Source organism: Megalobrama amblycephala, linkage group LG17 (genome assembly GCF_018812025.1).
Source record: "Megalobrama amblycephala isolate DHTTF-2021 linkage group LG17, ASM1881202v1, whole genome shotgun sequence".
NCBI classification, from domain to species: domain Eukaryota; kingdom Metazoa; phylum Chordata; class Actinopteri; order Cypriniformes; family Xenocyprididae; genus Megalobrama; species Megalobrama amblycephala.
Window position 1 is genome coordinate 36,349,705 of NC_063060.1, and position 21,160 is coordinate 36,370,864.

Genomic DNA, 21,160 nt, shown 5'->3' on the forward strand with positions numbered 1-21,160 from the left:
CTGAACGCATCCCTAAAATATACTATTGCTTTGGACGGCATGGCAACATAGATGTTTTCACAGAATGAATACTGTTGTAAATATGCAAGTGTCAATCAAACACAGGATGTTATATTTGCAATGTAGTACTCATTCTTGCCAGCACTGCACCCAGTCTTTGGCCTTGACATGGTTCAAGTTCTCATTTGCATGTAGAATACATAGAAAGTAGTGTATAAATCATTTTGCATGACATAAAATATACACATGCTGTGGTAATATTTAATTGCCAAGAAGATTAACAGCCCTTCATACCCAAAGGAGGGATTTATTACAGCAAACCTTTGTTTCTTCTAATTCAGTCATGGTCAGTTTATTGTAGCTATGCATTAATCAGTATAATGGACAAAGAAACAGATAAATGTTAAACACCTCTGAGCAGTCAGCTGATCTAAGATCAGCTCATATTCACATTAAGAAGGCAAATAAAAAAATCCCATGTTAACACTGTTACAGTCATGAACAGGACCCCTGTGTTTGTGAACCTATCATCAGCTGCTCAAAATGCTTTGATTGTTTGTTTGTATCAGTCACTTTGGTGAAAAGCGTCTGCTAAATGAATAAAAGTAGATGCCTTAACTCTTTCCCCGCCATTGATGGAATTTTCCAGCTTTCCGTGTTTTCACTGTTATACGTTAAGGTAAAAGTATACTTCACTTTTTACGCGTACGTGAGGGTCAGCGAACAGTACGTGTGACGCGAATTTCATCATCAGAAGGGTACGCGTATTTAGACAGCCGAATTTTTGTAACCGCAAGGTCGCACATGCGCATTTATTTTATTTATTTATTTTTTGCAATAATTAGTCAAAGAAAAACTGCATCAACAGAACAGACTGGAGCTCATGCAACCTACAGCGACAATGGAGGCCTACATAGACGAGACATTGTGTGAAGATTTTTTACATGGGTTGTAACTCGTGGTGAAAACTACGCATGCGTCGAACGCCTGTGTATGCTAAAAAAAAAAAAAAAACGAAGTATACTTTTAGGCATCGCTATTATGCAACTTCTGAAAGAGTACAGAGTCTCCGTATCCAAACATGGCGAAGAAGCAGAAACAAGCAATAAGAAACAAGCTTATGCACACTGTAGTCTTTGATAAAAAGAAAAAACGCGATTTGTGTTTAAAATGTTGCTTTTTTACGAAACTTACCCACATTCAAGTGTGAAGCTAAAAAAAAAAATTGTGAAAATTATCAAAAAAGCTGGCAGTGGCTGGCAACTTTTTAATTTAATTTTTTTTTAAAAGGAAGGCAGGGAAAGAGTTAATGAATTTGGAGAGCTATTTGTTAGTTTCTTGGTAAAAGACATCTGGATTAAGTGCTCTTCTGCTTTATTGATTGAGACAGTTGAAATATCAGATCGAACTTCACTCAGGCTGCATTTATTTGATCAAAAACACAGTTTAAAAAAAACAGTAATATTGTGTTCAATTTAAAATAATTGCTTTATATTTTATTTTAAAATGTAATTTATTCCTGTGATGGCAAAACTGAATGCTCAAGATTTTTTATTTGGTGCTCAAGTAACATTTCTTATTATTATCACTGTTAAAAACAGTTTGATATTTATTTGTAAACTGTGATTTTTCCCCCCCCAGAATTCCTTAAAAGAAAGTTCAAAAGAACAGCATTTATTTCAAAATAGATTTTTTTTTATAACAATGCAAGTCTTTACTGTCAGTTTTGATCGATTTAATGCGTCCTTGCTGAATAAAAGTATTAATTTCCTTCAAAACATAAAATCTCACCGACCTCAAACTTTTAAACGATAGTATACCATTCTAGGATACCATTATTGCCATGGTTTACAAATATTTGCGAAGTTCATTACCGTCTGCATGAGAAAAGCTATTGAGATCAACACATAGTGTCATGGAAGCAATTCAGAACAGAGACATTTTAAAACTGTAAGAATCACAAGAAATTAATTTGAAGGTCTGAAAAAAAATTCGAAAAAGAAATATAATTATAGCAGGTTCCAAGAGCACTTGTCATTGTACCGTACATTCGTTTGCTCAACGTCAGCTTGTTAAAGCATACAGAATAAGATAATGTAGAATTAAACCTTTTGATACGCTTTCCTTTTAAACATGTATCCCAAGACCATGTATTAATTGTTTAAAATAATAAATAATACATTTAAGTATGGAACAAACAGACTCCAATCATATTGCCTGATGGGAAGCAGCAAATATTTCTTGGACATTTAGCTTCCTCTCTCAGGTTCCTGAAGCTCTGTCATCCTAAAAATCATCTGTTTTTGTCAAACTTTGTCCTTTGCTAGATGAGGATGGATTACGCCATAGACACAATGTTTTTAAAAATCCGTCATTTAAAAAAAAAAAAATTCACAACCCAAAATGCTGGCACTGAAGGCAGAATCTCTGCAAGTAATGGAAATGTATTTCTTCGTTATAGTAAAATGACATCAGTAATTAAACTTCAAGATCAAAGTTAAAAGTTTGAGCTCTTTGGAGTTTGTGCAGGTACCATGCGGTGTGGTGTGAGCTTTCTTCCCCGGTCCATCGCTAATTCTCGAGCCATCTTGTCATGACCTTCATTATGTAATGTTGCACTTTTGGTCTCATTTCCCTCTTGTCAATCTGGATCTTTCGCTCTCTCTTTTTCCTCAAGCTCTGGCCCAGTCTTCAAGCACTGTCTGTCTATTATGGGACCAGCTGGGCTTAGTACATCACAGCCATGGCAGTAGGGGAGGTGGACGTCCCTGACCAATGCTTACATAATGCATCCTCAAGGAAACATGCCATCTTCTCACAGTCTTCCTACAGGATACAAAACCAAGACAATCACAATCACACATGAAGCAAAACTACATGAGATATTCAGTTCATATGACAGTTTCATTCCACAGTTGTCTTTGGATTGCACACTAGGGGACTAAAGATATATTCTGTAAAATGTGTAATGTATAAGTATTATGCAATAATTTTCAATTAATTCCTTCAAACCCGATTCCAAAAAAGTTGGGACACTGTACAAATTGTGAATAAAAAAGAAATGCAATAATTTACAAATCTCATAAACTTGTATTTTATTCACAATAGAATATAGATAACATATCAAATGTTGAAAGCGAGACATTTTGAAATGTCATGCCAAATATTGGCTCATTTTGGATTTCATGACAGCTACACATTCCAAAAAAGTTGGGACAGGTAGAAATAAGAGGCCGGAAAAGTTAAATGTACATATAAGGAACAGCTGGAGGACCAATTTGCAACTTATTAGGTCAATTGGCAACATGATTGGGTATAAAAAGAGCCTCTCAGAGTGGCAGTGTCTCTCAGAAGTCAAGTTGGGCAGAGGAAAACCAATTCCCCCAATGCTGCGGCGAAAAATAGTGGAGCAATATCAGAAAGGAGTTTCTCAAAGAAAAATTGCAAAGAGTTTGAAGTTATCATCATCTACAGTGCATTATATCATCCAAAGATTCTGAGAATCTGGAACAATCTCTGTGCGTAAGGGTCAAGGCCGGAAAACCATACTGGATGCCTGTGATCTTTGGACCCTTAAGGCCAGAACACACCAAGCCGATGCCGTCTGCATCCTAAGTTGCCCTGACACACCAAACCGACGCTCGACAGCTGACGGCCAAGCAGCACGTCAGTTCTGCGCCTGCGTGAGATGAAATGCCTTTCCGAACCAGCAGGCGGCAGTAGCTGAACAGCCAATCAGAATGATCAGATGCCCCGACGGACCGACAAGCTTCAACACCAATTCAACATTTCGAATCGGCCGAAAAAAGGCCGACGAGGACCAACTTCAGCCGACGGTGCGGAACACACTAAGAAAACATAGTTGGCCGACGAAGAAAAACTGCCCGACGGCCGACCGTCGGCTTGGTGTGTTCCTGCCTTTAGACGGCACTGCATCACATACAGGAATGCTACTGTAATGGAAATCACAACATGGGCTCAGGAATACTTCCAGAAAACATTGTCGGTGAACACAATCCACCGTGCCATTCGCTGTTGCCGGCTAAAACTCTATAGGTCAAAAAAGAAGCCATATCTAGACATGATCCAGAAGCGCAGGCATTTTCTCTGGGCCAAGGCTCATTTAAAATGGACTGTGGCAAAGTGGAAAACTGTTCTGTGGTCAGACGAATCAAAATTTGAAGTTCTTTTTGGAAAACTGGGATGCCATGTCATCCAGACTAAAGAGGACAAGGACAACCCAAGTTGTTATCAGCGCTCAGTTCAGAAGCCTGCATCTCTGATGGTATGGGGTTGCATGAGTGCATGTGGCATGGGCAGCTTACACATCTGGAAAGGCACCATCAATGCTGAAAGGTATATCCAATTTCTAGAACAACATATGCTCCCATCCAGACGTCGTCTCTTTCAGGGAAGACCTTGCATTTTCCAACATGACAATGCCAGACCACATACTGCATCAATTACAACATCATGGCTGCGTAGAAGAAGGATCCAGGTACTGAAATGGCCAGCCTGCAGTCCAGATCTTTCACCCACAGAAAACATTTGGCGCATCATAAAGAGGAAGACAACTAGAACAACTAGAAGCCTGTATTAGACCAGAATGGGACAACATTCCTATTCCTAAACTTGAGCAACTTGTCTCTTCAGTTCCCAGACGTTTGTAGACCGTTATAAAAAGAAGAGGGGATGCCACACAGTGGTAAACATGGCCTTGTACCAACTTTTTTGAGATGTGTTGATGCCACGAAATTTAAAATCAACTTATTTTTCCTTTAAAATGATACATTTTCTCAGTTTAAACATTTGATATGTCATCTATGTTGTATTCTGAATAAAATATTGAAATTTGAAACTTCCACATCATTGCATTCTGTTTTTATTCACAATTTGTACAGTGTCCCAACTTTTTTGGAATCGGGTTTGTAGGTTAAACTGCTTAGGGGTAGGTGATATGATCAAAATTTTAACCATGTCATTTATATGCATCATTTAACCATGGCAGTGATACACATCATTATAATTAGGCTTGTCACTACACCAAATTGTTATAAATTAAACAAAACCTTACAGGCTTCATGATCCCCCATATCATTACATCACAAATTAATAACTCCAACCTACCATTACTATAAGTCTATCCAACTCGCATACATACAGTACAAGTACGTAAAGCGATACATACTATACTGCAAATTTGCTTGTTTATATCATAACAAAATGTAAACTATATTGGCAAAATATTTAAAGTTGGATACATCCAACTTTACCCATTTACATACAGTGCACTCATGTAAAGCCTAACAAATCTCAAGTGCCTGATTGTTTAGATCATCGCCAATTTACATGTATTTAAAGTTGGTAGATCCAACTTTATCTGCATACATACTAGGGGTGCAACGGTTCAAATTACTCACGGTTCGGTTTGTATCACGGTTTTAAAGTCACGTCTTCTGTGCGGTTCGGTATGTGCTATGTTCAGGGAAAAAATTACTATGCTGTCAAATAAAAATAAAGAAAATAAGAACAAATGATCTAACTACAAGCAACAGCACAAATAAATACAATAGAGCAAAGATACAATAAACAGTGCTTTTCAGGTTTCTAAGGTAGCTCTAACATTAGTTTTCAGGTACAGAAATCGAAAAAAGTAATCAAATGTAAAATAACATTGCATATTTGACTGTATAAATTAAAGATGAATCCTTATTAAAGTTACAAAAGCTATTCAATCAAGAGAAGTGAGTGATTTCCTTGTCTTTTTTTGTTTGATTACCATTAAAAACACAGACAGCAGGAATATTAGGCTGCTGTCACTTTAAGACAATGCACGGATCCGGTACACTGATACTGTACGTTTAACCGACTCTGTCTGCTAGGATACTCACCCAGATGTGCATGTTAGCCTAATTTTTGTGTGAATTTGTCCATTCAAGCGCAAGACTCAAAAGAGAACTCAATATTTGAGCGCTTCGGATGAGCGCACAAAAATCTTACAGAGCGCGTGAGTTCTCATTCATGTCTTCTGGCTCTTGAATGTTTAAATTGGCAAGGCTTAAATTAGTTTAGTTTAAACACAGATAGCAACGTGTGCTGTTCAGATCTCATATGAGCACTCGGTTGATTATGGCGTAAATTATTGGTCATATTCAAGCATACGGCACTTGCATTGAACAAAGTTTACAAAGAGTGACTGTTTTGTCCACGTTTTTTTGATCATCGCTGATGTTGTAATGGAAGCCAGAATGCGTTTCCATCGACAGACATGCATTAGCCGAAATCTGTCTGTTTTACACGTTATTTTTTATTTATTTTTTTTTTAATTATGCACACAGACAATTACAATATTTACAGATGAGAAATCAAATGCAAAATACAAATACAAAGACCAACAAAACATACATAACAGCCAATAAGATTTGTGTGTGTGTGTGTGTAACTGTAAGTGTAACTGGGTGTGGGAGTGGAAATGTATGAATAAACGAACATGTAGTGAAGTACAACAGACATAACCTGAGTTAAAATAAATTAATACATGAAATAAGGAAAAAAAAATTGATGACAATAATAATAATGATGATAATAGTATTTATCATACAAAAAAACTGGAGAATGGAGGATGAGGAGGGCTATTATTATTATTGCTACTACTATTGCTATTGTCACCCCCCTTACACATTATTTTTAACAAACCATATTATAGAGAATGGTACGGTTTGATTTTTTACTGAGAACCGTTACACCCCAATACGTAAAATACACTCATGTAAATCGAAATATACTATATAACAAATCTCAACTTAAGGATTAGTCCACTTTTAAATAAACTTTTCCTGATAATTTACTCACCCCCATGTCATCCAAGATGTCCATGTCTTTCTTTCTTCAGTCGAAAAGAAATTAAGGTTTTTGATGAAAACATTCCAGGATTTTTTTTCCATATAGTGGACTTCAATGGGCACCAAACAGTTGAAAGTCAAAATTAGTTTCACTGCAGCTTCAAATTGTTCTACATGATCCCAAACGAGAAATAAGGGTCTTATCTAGTGAAACCATCGCTCATTTTCTGAAAAAATTATATACATTTTAACCATAAATGCTCATCTTGAACTAGCTCTCTTTATTTGAATTCCAGCAGTGTAGACACTGCTAAGTGTATTACTGCCCTCCACAGGTTAAAGTTTGAACTAATTGTTATATACTAGCATTTTGCATATAAAAATTAGTTCAAAACTTTGACCTGTGGAGGGCAGTAATACGCTTAGCAGTGTCTACACTGCCGAAATTCAAATAGAGAAGAAGAAGAGAGCTAGTTCAAGATGAGCATTTATGATTAAAACTTATATAATTTTCAATTTTTTTCAGAAAATGAGCGATGGTTTCACTAGATAAGACCCTTATTTCTCATCTGGGATCGTGTAGAACAATTTGAAGCTGCACTGAAACTAATTTTGACCTTCAACTGTTTGGTGCCCATTGAAGTCCACTATATGGAGAATAATCCTGGAATGTTTTCATCAAAAACCTTAATTTCTTTTTGACTGAAGAAAGAAAGACATGGACATCTTGGATGACATGTGGGTGAGAAATTATCAGGAAAAGTTTATTTAAAAGTGTAATCCTTTAGTGATTTTTAATGTAAGAAAATGTAAACAATATCATCACCCAACGATATATTTAAAGTTTAATATAGTACATCCAACTTTATTGTGTGACTGTTTATATTGTTTCAATATGTAAACTATATTATTTGTTATATGAGCTAAGCACATTTGGATGTGGTCTTAGGTGGGTAGAGGTGGTCAGTATGGACTCTACAGATTTCAGTGGGAGCTAGAGGTGAGTGGGGCAGTCAGTTGTTTATCTGTGCTGATGAGTCAAATATTGAGGCTAATTTGTTACGTGTGTTCTGTTAATGGTTTTGGTTTGAGTGGTGACACATCATACACTATAATAAGTTTGAAATCAAAATATCAAACATGTTTTGATATCCTCTGACTGGATGGAATGATAGTCTGAAGCTAAAAGAAGTCTGTGCTGATCATACACTACACGATTTTCTGTGAAATTTGTCAACTCTGACTGCCCAAAATCTGCAGACTGGCACAGACTTTCGGCAACTATTGTCAGCTCACATAGACTGCAAATCGAGATCTCATGCTTACCTCACTGATAAAAGCATGGTGAACCAACTCACTAGCCAAATCTTTGGGACTGTCAGCTGGGGATAAAAAAAAAAAAAAAAAAAAATTAAATGTACTTTTTTATATTTCATATCCTCATTTTAATTTATTCTTTAAAAAAATTATTTTTATTTATAACATTTTAATTGCACCATAATTACTTGCCTAAACTATTTTAGCAGCAAAAAAAAAAAAAAAAAAAGCACCAAGAACACATATGAATGTGATAATTACTTACATGGCAAAACATCACAGCTAAGCTGACGGTGAAGTCTGTCATCCATCTTTAAAAAGAGAGAGAGCTACAGAGAAAGAAAGGATAGATGAAGCACAATATTTACAGGTTTGTTTTGGAGAGGAAGCTAAGCAAAACTACAAGCCAAAAAAAAAAAAAAAAAAAAAAAAAAAAAAAAACTCACATGACTCCTTGTGCCTTCCTCATTTGCTTCCAGATTACAGTGGATCTGGACAACCTGTACGGAAACACAAGGATTTAGCTCTTATATGCTTCTTTTCTGTTGTACAAGCCAACCACACCTGGTTGGACAGAGTCTTAAAAAAACATTCTATAAATTAACAGAAAGTAGCTAAAATACTGTTTGTACATGGTTGAGATGCATTGATCGCCATTTCTGGGAAATATGTCAGCTAATGTCAGCTTTTTCAAATTGACCCTTGCACATCATTAGTTTCTTAACTGGACACACTTCCCATTAGTCAGCCAACATTTGTTGGCTAATATTTTGCTTAAAAAAAAGACAACACAGAGTTTAAAATGAATCTGTTAGTGGATTGTTTATTTACACAAACCGTGCGAATGAACTGATTCACTAACATATTCACACCTCCTAAAGTTTCATATGAGGATAGCATCACTACTTGTGGTTAGTTTCTCCCAACACTGCTTCTAATATAAATCTTCTTCTAACCTTTCTGGTTTCAGTCTCCTGTGGTTCTGGGGTTGGGGTCTTCACAGTCTCCATCTGTTCCTGCGATAAAGAAAGAGCGCGGGGGATAGGATGCGGCCGGTGGGAAGCAAAGTTCATCAGCGGATATATGCCATTTCTGTTCATGCAGAAGAGGAAAGGTTTCAAATCCACAAGCATGGAAACAAACACAGTCTAAATGAAAGATCAGCTGATCTTCTCCATGACTCACTTCACATCCTCAAGGAATTTGTCCAGTTCCAGAGGTGATACATGAGAATACCTTAAAAAAAAAAAAAAAAAAAGAGAAAAATGTCTAAAAGTGGGAAATGATCACAGAATGAAACAGAAACTTCACATTTTGTTTGAAAAACGCACTTTAGATGGACTCCAGGTCGGTCACGATGATTAATCTCTGCCATGATACCATTAGGGTCAAAAGATTTGGTCTTCTCTTCCACACAATTCTCAGGGAGGAGATCTGAAAAAAATAAAAATAAGATTAAGAGAAATGGAAATACAAAGGAACAATAATTTCCTTTTGGGCCATCCATATGTTTCTGTTATGTCTGAGATAGAAATGAAAGCATTATTACTCTGTGGTGTCAGGAAGGCATGAACAGCAGTGTTTTCCATGTTCCACTTACACTGGTTATTGATAAAGCAATGCGCAGCAAGCAGTTTTAAGGAGTGGACCTCAAATAACACTCTGTGGAAGAGCAGGTCATGAGCCGTGGGTCTCGACTTGGCTTCCGTGCGTACACACGACTGGATAAATTCCTGTCAGCATAAAGAGATAAAGGCATTCGATTAAACAAAAAGAATTCTGTTTTAGTTATAAATATGGGCTTAGAGTCGTTTACCCTCATGAGAGGGTCCTCAAGTGACTCTCCAGCATGATCAATGGCCTCTTTCGAAACTGCAGCGTCTCCATTGGCCTGGATTTCCAATACTGCCATCTAAAGGTGAATGTGGAATACATAATTAAAGGTCATACTTCAATATTGATTAAAAAAAGTAGTATTATTTGTCATTTTGGATTGTAATTTTCAGACCTCCAAGGCACAGATACCAAATGAAAATATATCGATGGCATAGTCATCTTCAGCAACTGGAGAGAAAAAAAAAAAGAAAAGAGAAATGTTATAAAGCTTTTTACATACAGTGATGTCAAAAAGCCTCAGACCACAAGTGAAAATACTTCTATTTTGTATTTTTATAAATTACAAATTATAAGCAAATAAATGTTTTTGTTGGGAAAAAAAAAAAGAATATTAAAACTTTCTGTTAATGTCCAAGTTTAAATGAATTTTTTTCCCCAGATTGCAAAAGGCATCAGATACTCACTTCCATACTCTGGAGCAAAAAAATGCTGGTTACGCATTTCATCTCGATGTTGATGCACGTTCCCATGAATCGCCTCAGCAAATACTGAGGGAAAAGGAGAGACACACAACATTACAATCAAACTCTATTTATAACTTTATATGGATGGAAGAATTTTAGCCTGTAAACATAGATAAAATCTCGAGTACATGAGCTAGAGTCCAAAATAAATACTCTGAAGGGGGATGTGGGTCTTATTTTCTTTATATATGTCTTAGATTGTCAAAGCTGACAAGAAATGTTACAGTACATTACATAACTGCCAGGATTTTCGGCCAAAATACGCAAAGCATTGTTTAAGGAAGGAAGGAAAAGAAGCGGCCTGTGTTTTCTTTCTGATGAGATAACCACATTCCTGTGCACATGGCATATGGAGCTCGGAGTGGACTCACCATTTACAAACAGCCTGTGCCAAACTGTGAAAGAAAGAAGAGACATAAGCATCTTCTTAAAACAGATGTTCTATGTTAGAAATGATCAAAAGTCAAATCATTTTGACTACTGTCAAACCTGAGCCAATCTTTATGAGGCCGTTGTGCTGGATAAAGATAGTGTCACAGGTCAGGTTACCGTGGATAATGGGCGGATCACATGAATGTAAGTAACTAAAGAACGAAAGGGTAAAACATCAGTACTTGCACCCACAAATCACCCACACTGATAAAATAAATAAATAAATGAATTTTTTCATACAAATGAAAATATTATACATTATGTATAAAATTAATATTTATATACACTACCGGTCAAAAGTTTGGAAACATTACTATTTTTAATATTTTTAAGTCTCTTATGCTCATTAAGACTGCATTTATTTCATAATAAATACAGAAAAAACAATAATATTGTGAAATATTATTACAATTTAAAAATGATGGTTTTCTAGTTTAATATATTTTAAAATATAATTTATTTCTGTGATGCAAAGCTGAATTTTCAGCATCATTACTCCAGTCTTCAGTGTCACATGATCCTTCAGAAATCATTCTAATATGCTGATTTATTATCAATGTTGGAAACAGTTGTGCTGCTTAATATTATTTTATAACCTGTGATACTTTTTCAGGATTCTTTGATGAATAAAAAGTAAAAATTGATAAAAAGTGATAGTAAAGATTTATATTGTTAGAAAAGATTTATATATTGAATAAATGCTGTTCTTTTTAACCTTTTATTCATCAATGAATCCTGAAAAAAGTATCACAGGTTACAAAAAAAGATTAAGAAACACAACTGTTTTGAACATTGATAATAACTGAGTATTAAATCATCATATTAGAATGATTTCTGAAGGATCATGTGACATTGAAGACTGGAATAATGATGCTAAAAAAATTCAGCTTTGCATCACAGAAATAAATTATATTTTAAAGTATATTAAAATAGAAAAACATAATTTTAAATTGTAATAATATTTCACAATATTATTGTTTTTTCTGTATTTATTATGAAATAAATGCAGCCTTAATGAGCATAAGAGACTTTTGACCGGTAGTGTATATTTACAATAATATAATATTATAAAAGAAAAAAGTTTAAAGTATCAAAACATTGAATGTTTTAAAAATAAGAAATAATTGGTTTAAAAAAAATAAACACATATATAAAAAAAAAGTTTCTTTTTATTTCTAATAAAATAATATTACAAGAGAAAAAGTACTAGTGAAAAACTGAAGTGTGTAATTTCAAGTATCATGAAACAGAATTTAAAGGGATAGTTCACCCAAAAATGAAAATTATCCCATGATTTACTACGAGTATACGTACGGTCGTCCGCCGGAAGCTAGTTATTTGAATTTATATATAGTCAATATTTTATATTATATATATTATATTATATATATATATATATATATATATATATATATATATATATATATATATATATATATATATATATATATATATATATATATAAAAATTAAGTTATATTTAAGTTTTAAATATGGATATTTTACTTACAAAAATGCAGCACTTCGCTTCAGAAGACCATGGAGTCGTATGGATTACTTCTTTTAAGTATGGATGCATTATTTTTGACTTCAAAACGCGGCCACCCATTCACAACCATTATAAACCTTGGAGGACTAAGGATATTTTTAAATATATCTCTAATTGTGTTCGTCTGAAAGAAGATAGCCATATATACCTAGGATGGCTTGAGGGTGAGTAAATCATGGGATAATTTTCATTTTCGGGTGAACTATCCCTTTAAAAGATGTCAAACTTTTTTCCTCAAACACTCCCCTCATCTGCCATTGGCCAAACCAACAGAAAGCCCCGCCCCCAAACTCACACCATTGGTTGAGTCAGTGTTGCTATGCTGGGATGGTCAAGATGCTCAAACAAACAAAGCAATGTTTTGATAGCCACAGAGCCACAGTGTTTACACTTTTGTACAAATCAACCGACACATATTTGTCTCTGTATATTAAGCTGGGAAAATATTTTTAGTTTACCTACACACTTCAGCTTTAACAGCAAATTTGCAGATGAGTTTAGGGGATGATATTGAATTCTCAATGCCCTACCTGAGTGCAGAAAGTATCTGCGTGCACCAACGCTTCCATGCCTGAGACACACAGAAAGCACCAGTGTGTTAAGATTTTGTCATATTTCTGCCAGAAGGTGGCGTTGTCCTCCAGCTTTTCACTTTCAATGATCGATGAAACGTCTCACCTTCACATTCATAGTTTTGTGATTTTTCTTGGTCTTCTTCAAAAACTGCTTGAGACTTCCAGATGACATATACTCAGTAATAAAAATCACCTGCGTGGCACGAAAAGAAAGAAAACGTGAATATCTGAATTCAGGGCAAAGTTCACAGAAGCATTTGTTTTTATCAGGTGTGTTCTGAGTCTCACCCTCGCTCTGCTCTCTCTCATGTCCAGCCAGTACTTGTGAAACTTTACGATGTTCGGATGCTCCACCTGCATCAGGTTCTCAAACATCTCTCGTATCCGCTCCTGCATAACACAAAATACATCAGCGCTTGGTTTTACATTTCAAGCATTTTGTCTGTCACTGTACCACCATTCCAGAATGATGACGCTCTAATATAGTAACATTTCACAGATGTTTGTGGTGTAGCACGCCAAGTATCCCACCCAGAACACTGATATTGGAAAACAAACATGGTCCTACCTCAAAGGACTTGAAAACCTTCTTGTCTGAAAACTGCACTTCGTTCCACACCACCTCCACCCCCTCTTCAGTGTCCATGGCCAAGTATGCACTCTCAATGCCTGGGACATTTCCCTGACTGACCTAAACCAGGAAAAAAAAGGGACATAGAGAGAGAGGAAAGAGTGGAAAGACAGTTTTAGTGCTGCCAAGTTCACACAAAGTACCATTTAGCCAGTGATATCTGCAATATTTACTTCACATTGCACAACTTTCTACATGTGATATTTAGCATCAACTTCTTGGTATCGTCAGTACTGGAAATGAGTATTTCTGTGAAGAAAAAGCACACGCCCCCTTCTCCGCCCCCCTGCTTCACAACTCTTTCTTGGTGCACGTTGTGGTTTGGGCTGTGAGGAGCGAGTATGAAAGACTTTGAATGGCCATTTTGGTCTTTGTAATGCCGTTTTTTTTCACTGCTGTTTGCTCCTTAAACACTTCAAGTCTCCACCTTTTTTTGGACAGAACCGGTCCTTTTATTATCACAACTGTCTAAAGGAAAACAAACCATCCAGCATTTTCATATTTTGATTTTCTATATTTATAGCCTGAATTTGCTCCCCTCCTGCTGATCAGTGAACTCAAGCTATGTGTTTTGGAGACAGACACAACATGATCCAGTCATGCTGAGATCCAGCTGCCCTCTAAAAGGCCTTGGATTTAACTGTATCTCATTGAAAAACGTATGACTGCAAATTGATAATACTGTTTGGTATGCTTCAACAAAGAGCTTTTCCGTTTGTCAGGGCATTCAGGAACAATAAAATAAGAGTAGAACAAGCTGTGCATGTTGGAGGGTCATTATAATGTTTACTACACTAAATAGTATCGAGTAGCAATTCGAGCACAATACAATATTACAATATCCCAAAAGAGTCTGAGTATGAAGGTTTATCTTAAAAAAACAGTTTATTTTGGTATTTTAAGTGCATCGACTGTCAATCGCCATTGTGTTCCAGGCTCAGAGTTTAAATAGTGACCATTAAAAGGACCGACTGATATAAATCAACTTTAGTGCAACAGTAAAACAGAGCAAGTTTTATGACACTTTTACTGATAATGGCAGAGCACAGAAAAGCTGGGTTACGTAAGGCAGAGAACACAAGGACACCAAAAGCATGTCCAATTACATTTGGGCTTAATTAATTCCCTAGATGCCACACAAACAGACAAGGAATGTCTTTGAAAACAAATAAGAAAAACTTTCCAGTTCCTCTGAGAGCCAGAGAGTATACATCCACCCAGCTGGAGACTCAAAATTATGGGCATAAGTATTGTATCTCAGTGTGCACCAGTGACGTACACCGACCAGGCATAACATTATGACCACCTTCATAATATTGTGTTGGTCACCGTTTTGCTGCCAAAACAGCCCTGACCCCCTGGACTCCACTAGACCCCTGAAGGTGTGCTGTGGTATCTGGCACCAAGATGTTAGCAGCAGATCCTTTAAGTCCTGTAGGTTGCGAGGTGGGGCGACGCACACACACCCAGCCATCCATGTGATGTAAAAGAAAACGTGATTCATCAGATCAGCCCACCTTCTTCCATTGCTTTGTGGTCCAGTTCAGATGCTCACGTACCCACTATTGGCGCTTTCAGCAGTGGACAAGGGTCAGCATGGGCACCCCATACGCAACAAACTGTGATGCACTGTGTATTCTGACACCTTTCTATCAGAACCAGCATTAACTTCTTGAGCAATTTGAGCTACAGTAGCTCGTCTGTTGGATCGGACCACAGGAGCAAGCCTTCGCTCCCCAGTGAACCTTGGCCGCCCATGACCCTGTTGCCGGTTCACCACTGTTCCTTCCTTGGACCACTTTTGATGGATACTGACCACTGCAGACCGGGAACACCCCACAAGAGCTGCAGTTTTGGAGACGCTCTGACCCAGTTGTCTAACCATCACAATTTGGCCCTTGTCAAACTCGCTCAAATTCTTACACTTGCCCATTTTTCCTGGTTCTACATCAACTTTGAGGACAAAATGTTCACTTGCTGCCTAATTCTCACCCACTAACAGGTGCCGTGATGAAGAGATAATCAGTGTTATTCACTTCACCTGTCAGTGGTCATAATGTTATGCCTGTTTGGTGTATATATAATGTTAGAATTTATCAAATTATGCTCTATTAGCCATGGTGCATTTTAAATCGATGCAATTTGTATGCATATGGGTTGTTGACATGAGGTCTTTAGCATGCCCTACAACTACTGTAATGTTCTAAGACTATTTCATTTAGGAGCATTTTTAAGTCCAATTTTATTCAGAACCAGTATCAAAAAAAAAAAAAAAAAAAAAAAAAATCCGGAATGGAAGAACATCAACATTAGATGAACAAGTTAAGTCTGATTCCCAAACAAATGACTCTTATGAGCCAATTCTTCTAAGTGAATCAAAACATACAGTGAAACCAGTGTAATCCAAGTCCCAAATGAATGATTCTTATGAACAGGTTCTTTCAAGGGACTCAAAAACATACACTGCGACCAGTGTAAACCGATTCCGGAACAAATGACTCTTATGAGCCAATTCTTTTAAGTGAATCAACAACATACAGTGTGACCAGTGTAATCAGATTCTAGAATGAATGATTCTTTTTTTTTTCTTTTTTTTTTAAGTGAATCAACAACATACAGTGTGATCAGTGTAATCCGATTACTGAATGAATAGCTTATAAACCAGTTATTTTCATCAGTCAATAAATCAAACTTACAGCACAGACAAAAAAAATCTAGTGGAATGCATCAAACTACCCACAAATAAAATAAACCAGTCAAAATGTAGTTGTGGTGTTAAGTTCTGGGTTTCTGGTCTGTCTTGTGTGAAGTTTATAAAGAATGTTTTGAGAATCAGTTGTTTGAAACCAAATAACAGGGAACACTGTGCCCTAAAAACAGCTGATATCATCTCACTCTCAGTGCTTTGAAATCCTTTCTGACATGACCCCACATAACAGCTTTCCCCACGAAAACAAACATTACGATCTTCATTTCCTGCCCTTTCATCCCCTAACCTGCGTCTGTCACCGATACGCTGCCAGCGGTATTGCCTCTTCCTGCATAATGTATGAAATCTAATAAGTTGTGCTTCTGTGGAACTACTTTCATCTTTGGAAACCTAACCGTTGAATGCTCAATTTTCTCTTCTACATCCTATTAAACATCTCTGAGGATTAACAGAGAGAAAATGTGAATGGTTTTGCATGAATACCTGGATGAATCAGAGCTTTATATCTAGGTACAGCTTTTCAGCTATACAATTATCATCTTGAATGGTACTTCAATTCAGCATACTAACCCCAGATGCATATTGGGTCCCCTAGACAGGACTAAACTTCTTGTCTGAGTACAAAGAAGAGCCTCAATCTACCTTTTCGATAGAGAAAGGAGACCAGACGCCACAGAGCACTGGTTTTAACTGACATACAGGAGACACTCATGTTTGCGCTCTGCTGTAATTTTGGAACAAAATGGTTTGTGTAACACTCTTAGCTTGAGAGAGACCCATTCCAGATGTTCCAGATGTGAAAACAAGCAATCCTTGTTAGCTAAAGTGCTAGTGGCACTCAAGACCACCAAACAGCCTGAGGGCACCTTACTCAGGGGTCTGGGGGAGGAGATGAACACATTACATGACATGACATGAAAGAGATACAAACATGCTGCTCTGCATTCTTGTGGTAAAGCTCTCTTCAAGAACTGAGGAGTTGCCTGAGCAGAAATGCTGGTATTCCATCTGTCATTCTCCGCCCTATTATTTAAGTGGAAAACAAGGCACTTCAATCTGCAGAGTGTTGCAAGCAATTTATGAGCTAACAGAAACAATTATAAATGGCCTAATTTTTGACAGACGCCAAATAGACAGTCTTAAGATCCATTGCATTAGCATAGCATATATATTAAATACATAAAAAAAGTAACAGATGTACAGTACTAATTATATAAGTGCCAAAACCGCACTTTCGTATTCTTCAACAAGCTTACGCTGTATGTCCTACGCCTTCCCTATTCTACTTACGGAACGAACGCGGCGCCAGTTCCATTTTTTCCATAAGTAGAATAGGGAAGGCGTAGGACATACAGCGTAAGCTTTTTGAAGAATACGAAAGTGCGGTTTTGGCGAAACCACTTGGAAGGCGATCATTTGTTTATATAAAGCATAAAAATTTACATTTTTTTCAAAAATGACCGATCATTTCGCTAGATAAGACCTTTATTCCTCATCTGGTATCATTTAAAGCCCTTTGAAGCTGCAATGAAACTGTAATTTTGACCTTCAACCATTTGGAGGCTATTTAAGTCCACTATAAGGAGAATAATCCTGGAATGTTTTCATCAAAAACCTTCATTTCTTTTCGACTGAAGAAAGAAGGACATGAACATCTTGGATGACATGGGGGTGAGTAAATTATCAGGAAAATTTTATTTGAAAGTGAACTAATCCTTTAAGGGTTAGTTCACCCCAAAATGAAAATTCTGTCATTAATTACTCACCCTCATGTTGTTCCAAAAACCGTACGACTTTTGTTCATCTTCGGAACACAACGAAGATCTTTTTGATTAAATCTGACAGCATGCTGTCCTTCCATAGACTGCCTTTGTAACTTGATCTTTGACGCATTGACTCTGTTGTTAATGTTAGAAGTGTCCCTGTATAATTTACAGCATTGGCGGCTGAGAGAGAATTACTTTCATATGCAAGCAAAGAGACATTATAACCGTAATATACTTAACTGAATCAGAGTCAAATCAAATTGCCTCAAATTGAGCAGTCGATTAATTAACCCAGTTGATTAATTACCCAATTAATTAACACAATTAGTCTAAGTTTACCAATGTGGAGCTACATAATTTATTGTTAAAAGATCTCAATTCAAACACCCACATGATCTTATTCCTAAATGCCGAATCTTTGTCAATGTCTATTAAACCTTTGATAAGTATGATCACAGCAAACATTCAAATATGTGTTTGTGCTGTCGCTGACACACAGAGCAGTTGTCATGTATAGACCTTCATCAGGTTAGCCGCCATATTAAATTTAACATGGATGAAAACGAGCCTGTGAGGGATAGACTTTACATTGCATTGTCTTTACAATGGCACGCACTGTATAAAGGTCCTGGATCAACTTTTAAAACTGTTTCATGGATTTGTCTACTGAATGTTTTTTTTTTATTTTTTTTTTTTATACTTTTCAGAACCAGCTGAACAGTTGGTATGTTGTTAAACAACAGTACAAATCCATTGAATGCACTGTATCAAAGACTATAGAATAACACAAGACGTGTCACTCGTATTGTTTTGAATGGGAGAAAGTGTAACGCGCAATATGGCGGAATAAGTCCCGCCTTCTAAATAAGAGCCAATCGCCGACTGGTAAAGTCATCGCGTCACTTCAGCGGCCGTTAGAATCACCAGTTTCCTTGCCTCCGAAGAGACGCGCATTTAGGTCTGCGCATGCGCATTAGCTTGATCCAGCCTGAAAAATAGTTTTTTGGTCATGATTCGAGCGTTTAGAAACCAAATTTATGAGCCGGTTGTTGTTAGATTTCATTGGTGATTTCAAATATGAAATTTAATCGTAAGGTTGGCGAACAGTTTTGGAGAATTTGATGTTTCCCCATTCAAAGAGATAGGGCATGATGCCCAGGATGCCCGAGAGGCGTTTCAAAGATGGCCGCCGAGTGAAATGACTTGTCTTAAAGGGACTTTGACTGTATTCTATCCCTCACAGCCTGTCAAAAATTAAATATGGCACTACCCTGACTAAGGTCTTTGGGTATAAAACAGCTTCATTAACAGTCTCTTCAACCACACTGTATCATTATTTCTGTTACAATAATTCAAATTAATCACAGAAGTACTGGGATAAAAGTTTATAGTTCAAATATAAACATTGATGTCTACGGTATTGATCAAAATAGAGTAAATCACTTTTTGAAAGTAACCTGAGATTGTATCAAATACATTATTACACCACAGTTGGTGACAAGTGACTATTAAAAATGTATTTGTCCTGATGAAGGAAGTTTTTTGCATTCTACCTGGTTGTGGTGCAAGTATGTGATATTATATCACAGATTCATGGAATTGATTTTCCAATGGACCAAGAGGTGTGTTTGTTTTTACCAACTCTAACCTCCCACATATTTAAGATATTAAGCTTACTGAAATGTTGTTGATAAGAGCTAAAAAAAACGTATTCCTTTGAAGTGGAAAGCAGACATTGATGTGCCGACTGGATTGTGGCTGTCGGAGGTTTGCAGCTGTGTAGCTTTAGAGAAGATCACATATTCAATGAGAGGTAAATTATTTTATAAAATCTGGAAAAACTTTTTGAATTATATAAAAACAGTGCCACATGATTTGATCTGGTAGAATTGATTTTCTGTTTTATATTGTATTTCCCTTTTCTCTTTTTTTGTGTGTATGTGTGTTTTCCCTTTGTGTCTTGTCTGACATTCGTTGGTGTTATTATTAATGAAACAAGTAAAGTCTTTATGAGTGAGTCATTGAATCATTCATCAAACCTATATTTAAAAAAAAAAAAAAAAATTTAAATTAATCAAATATTTTTAAATACACTGCATCAATTACATTTTGTCAGAACCTCTAGTAAATTACATGTTATTTTGAATCATGATCTCTATTTTAAACCAAAAAATGTGATTCTCAATTTGTCCAATTGTGCAGATATTGCAAGGATTAATTGCTAACCCAGGGTAAAATATGAACAGCAAAAAAAAACAACAAAAACAAGGTTCATGTTAATCTAGTTATTGTGAATTAGAAATGTTCAAAATGTAATGAATCACAAATACAAGACAAGCCACTGATCGTCAGGCACCTAGACGCTCTGAGCTGAGCATGTTTTATCAGTTTGACCATCTCTGAGATTCACATACTTGGCAGTCATTTAAAGGGAGTACTCAACGTAATAATCCTACGAGTAAAGTGTCGCACTCATCAAGCTTTCGTTACATCCTCTACCAGTTTAAGCTGTATTGTGTAACTTCTCCCAAAGAAAGAGTGCTGACAGAGGCGTCGCATTTTCAGCTCCTGCCTCAGGGTTTCCCTCTCCCAAAGCGCACAACCTTTTATCCTACGCTCACATATGAAATAAAAGAGTTGGCAAAATCAGCAGTAAGTGATGAATAGCGCTGCTTTTGGGTAAACAGAGCAAAGTAGGTGTGTTTGTGAAAGTAGGAGGATGAAATGTAAGCCAGGAATTTAAGGAGTCTAAGGCCTGGGACACACACGATTTTCAAATCAACCGTTTTTTTTTTTTTTTTTTTTTTGTAAGTTGGCGGAAGCCGATCTGGCGGAAGCTAGATATTTTACTTCACAACTTGTTAAATATGGATATTTGTTCTTACACAAACACTTTGCTTCTCTTCAGAAGGCCTTTATTAACCCCCCAGAGCTGTGTGGAGTATGTTTATGATGGATGGATGTACTTTCTTCAGCTTT

General features: G+C 36.5%; 1 protein-coding gene across 2 annotated transcripts in view; it reads right to left on the minus strand.

Moving 5' to 3' along the window:
* Positions 1-1,738: 1,738 nt before the first annotated feature.
* The window catches only part of nrbp2a (nuclear receptor binding protein 2a), a 35,667-nt gene continuing 16,245 nt past the window's right edge, over positions 1,739-21,160 (minus strand). For both annotated transcript variants that reach the window (XM_048163029.1, XM_048163028.1), the window contains 17 exons: positions 13,643-13,765; positions 13,363-13,464; positions 13,178-13,267; positions 13,030-13,070; positions 11,009-11,103; positions 10,891-10,914; positions 10,460-10,543; positions 10,168-10,223; positions 9,976-10,071; positions 9,760-9,892; positions 9,491-9,593; positions 9,345-9,395; positions 9,116-9,251; positions 8,606-8,659; positions 8,425-8,488; positions 8,169-8,224; positions 1,739-2,826 (listed from right to left, as the gene is read on the minus strand). In XM_048163029.1, coding sequence (XP_048018986.1) covers positions 2,728-2,826; positions 8,169-8,224; positions 8,425-8,488; positions 8,606-8,659; positions 9,116-9,251; positions 9,345-9,395; positions 9,491-9,593; positions 9,760-9,892; positions 9,976-10,071; positions 10,168-10,223; positions 10,460-10,543; positions 10,891-10,914; positions 11,009-11,103; positions 13,030-13,070; positions 13,178-13,267; positions 13,363-13,464; positions 13,643-13,765 — 1,407 coding nt within the window. In that variant the 3' untranslated portion in view covers positions 1,739-2,727. The remainder of the gene's footprint in view (positions 2,827-8,168; positions 8,225-8,424; positions 8,489-8,605; positions 8,660-9,115; positions 9,252-9,344; positions 9,396-9,490; positions 9,594-9,759; positions 9,893-9,975; positions 10,072-10,167; positions 10,224-10,459; positions 10,544-10,890; positions 10,915-11,008; positions 11,104-13,029; positions 13,071-13,177; positions 13,268-13,362; positions 13,465-13,642; positions 13,766-21,160) is intronic.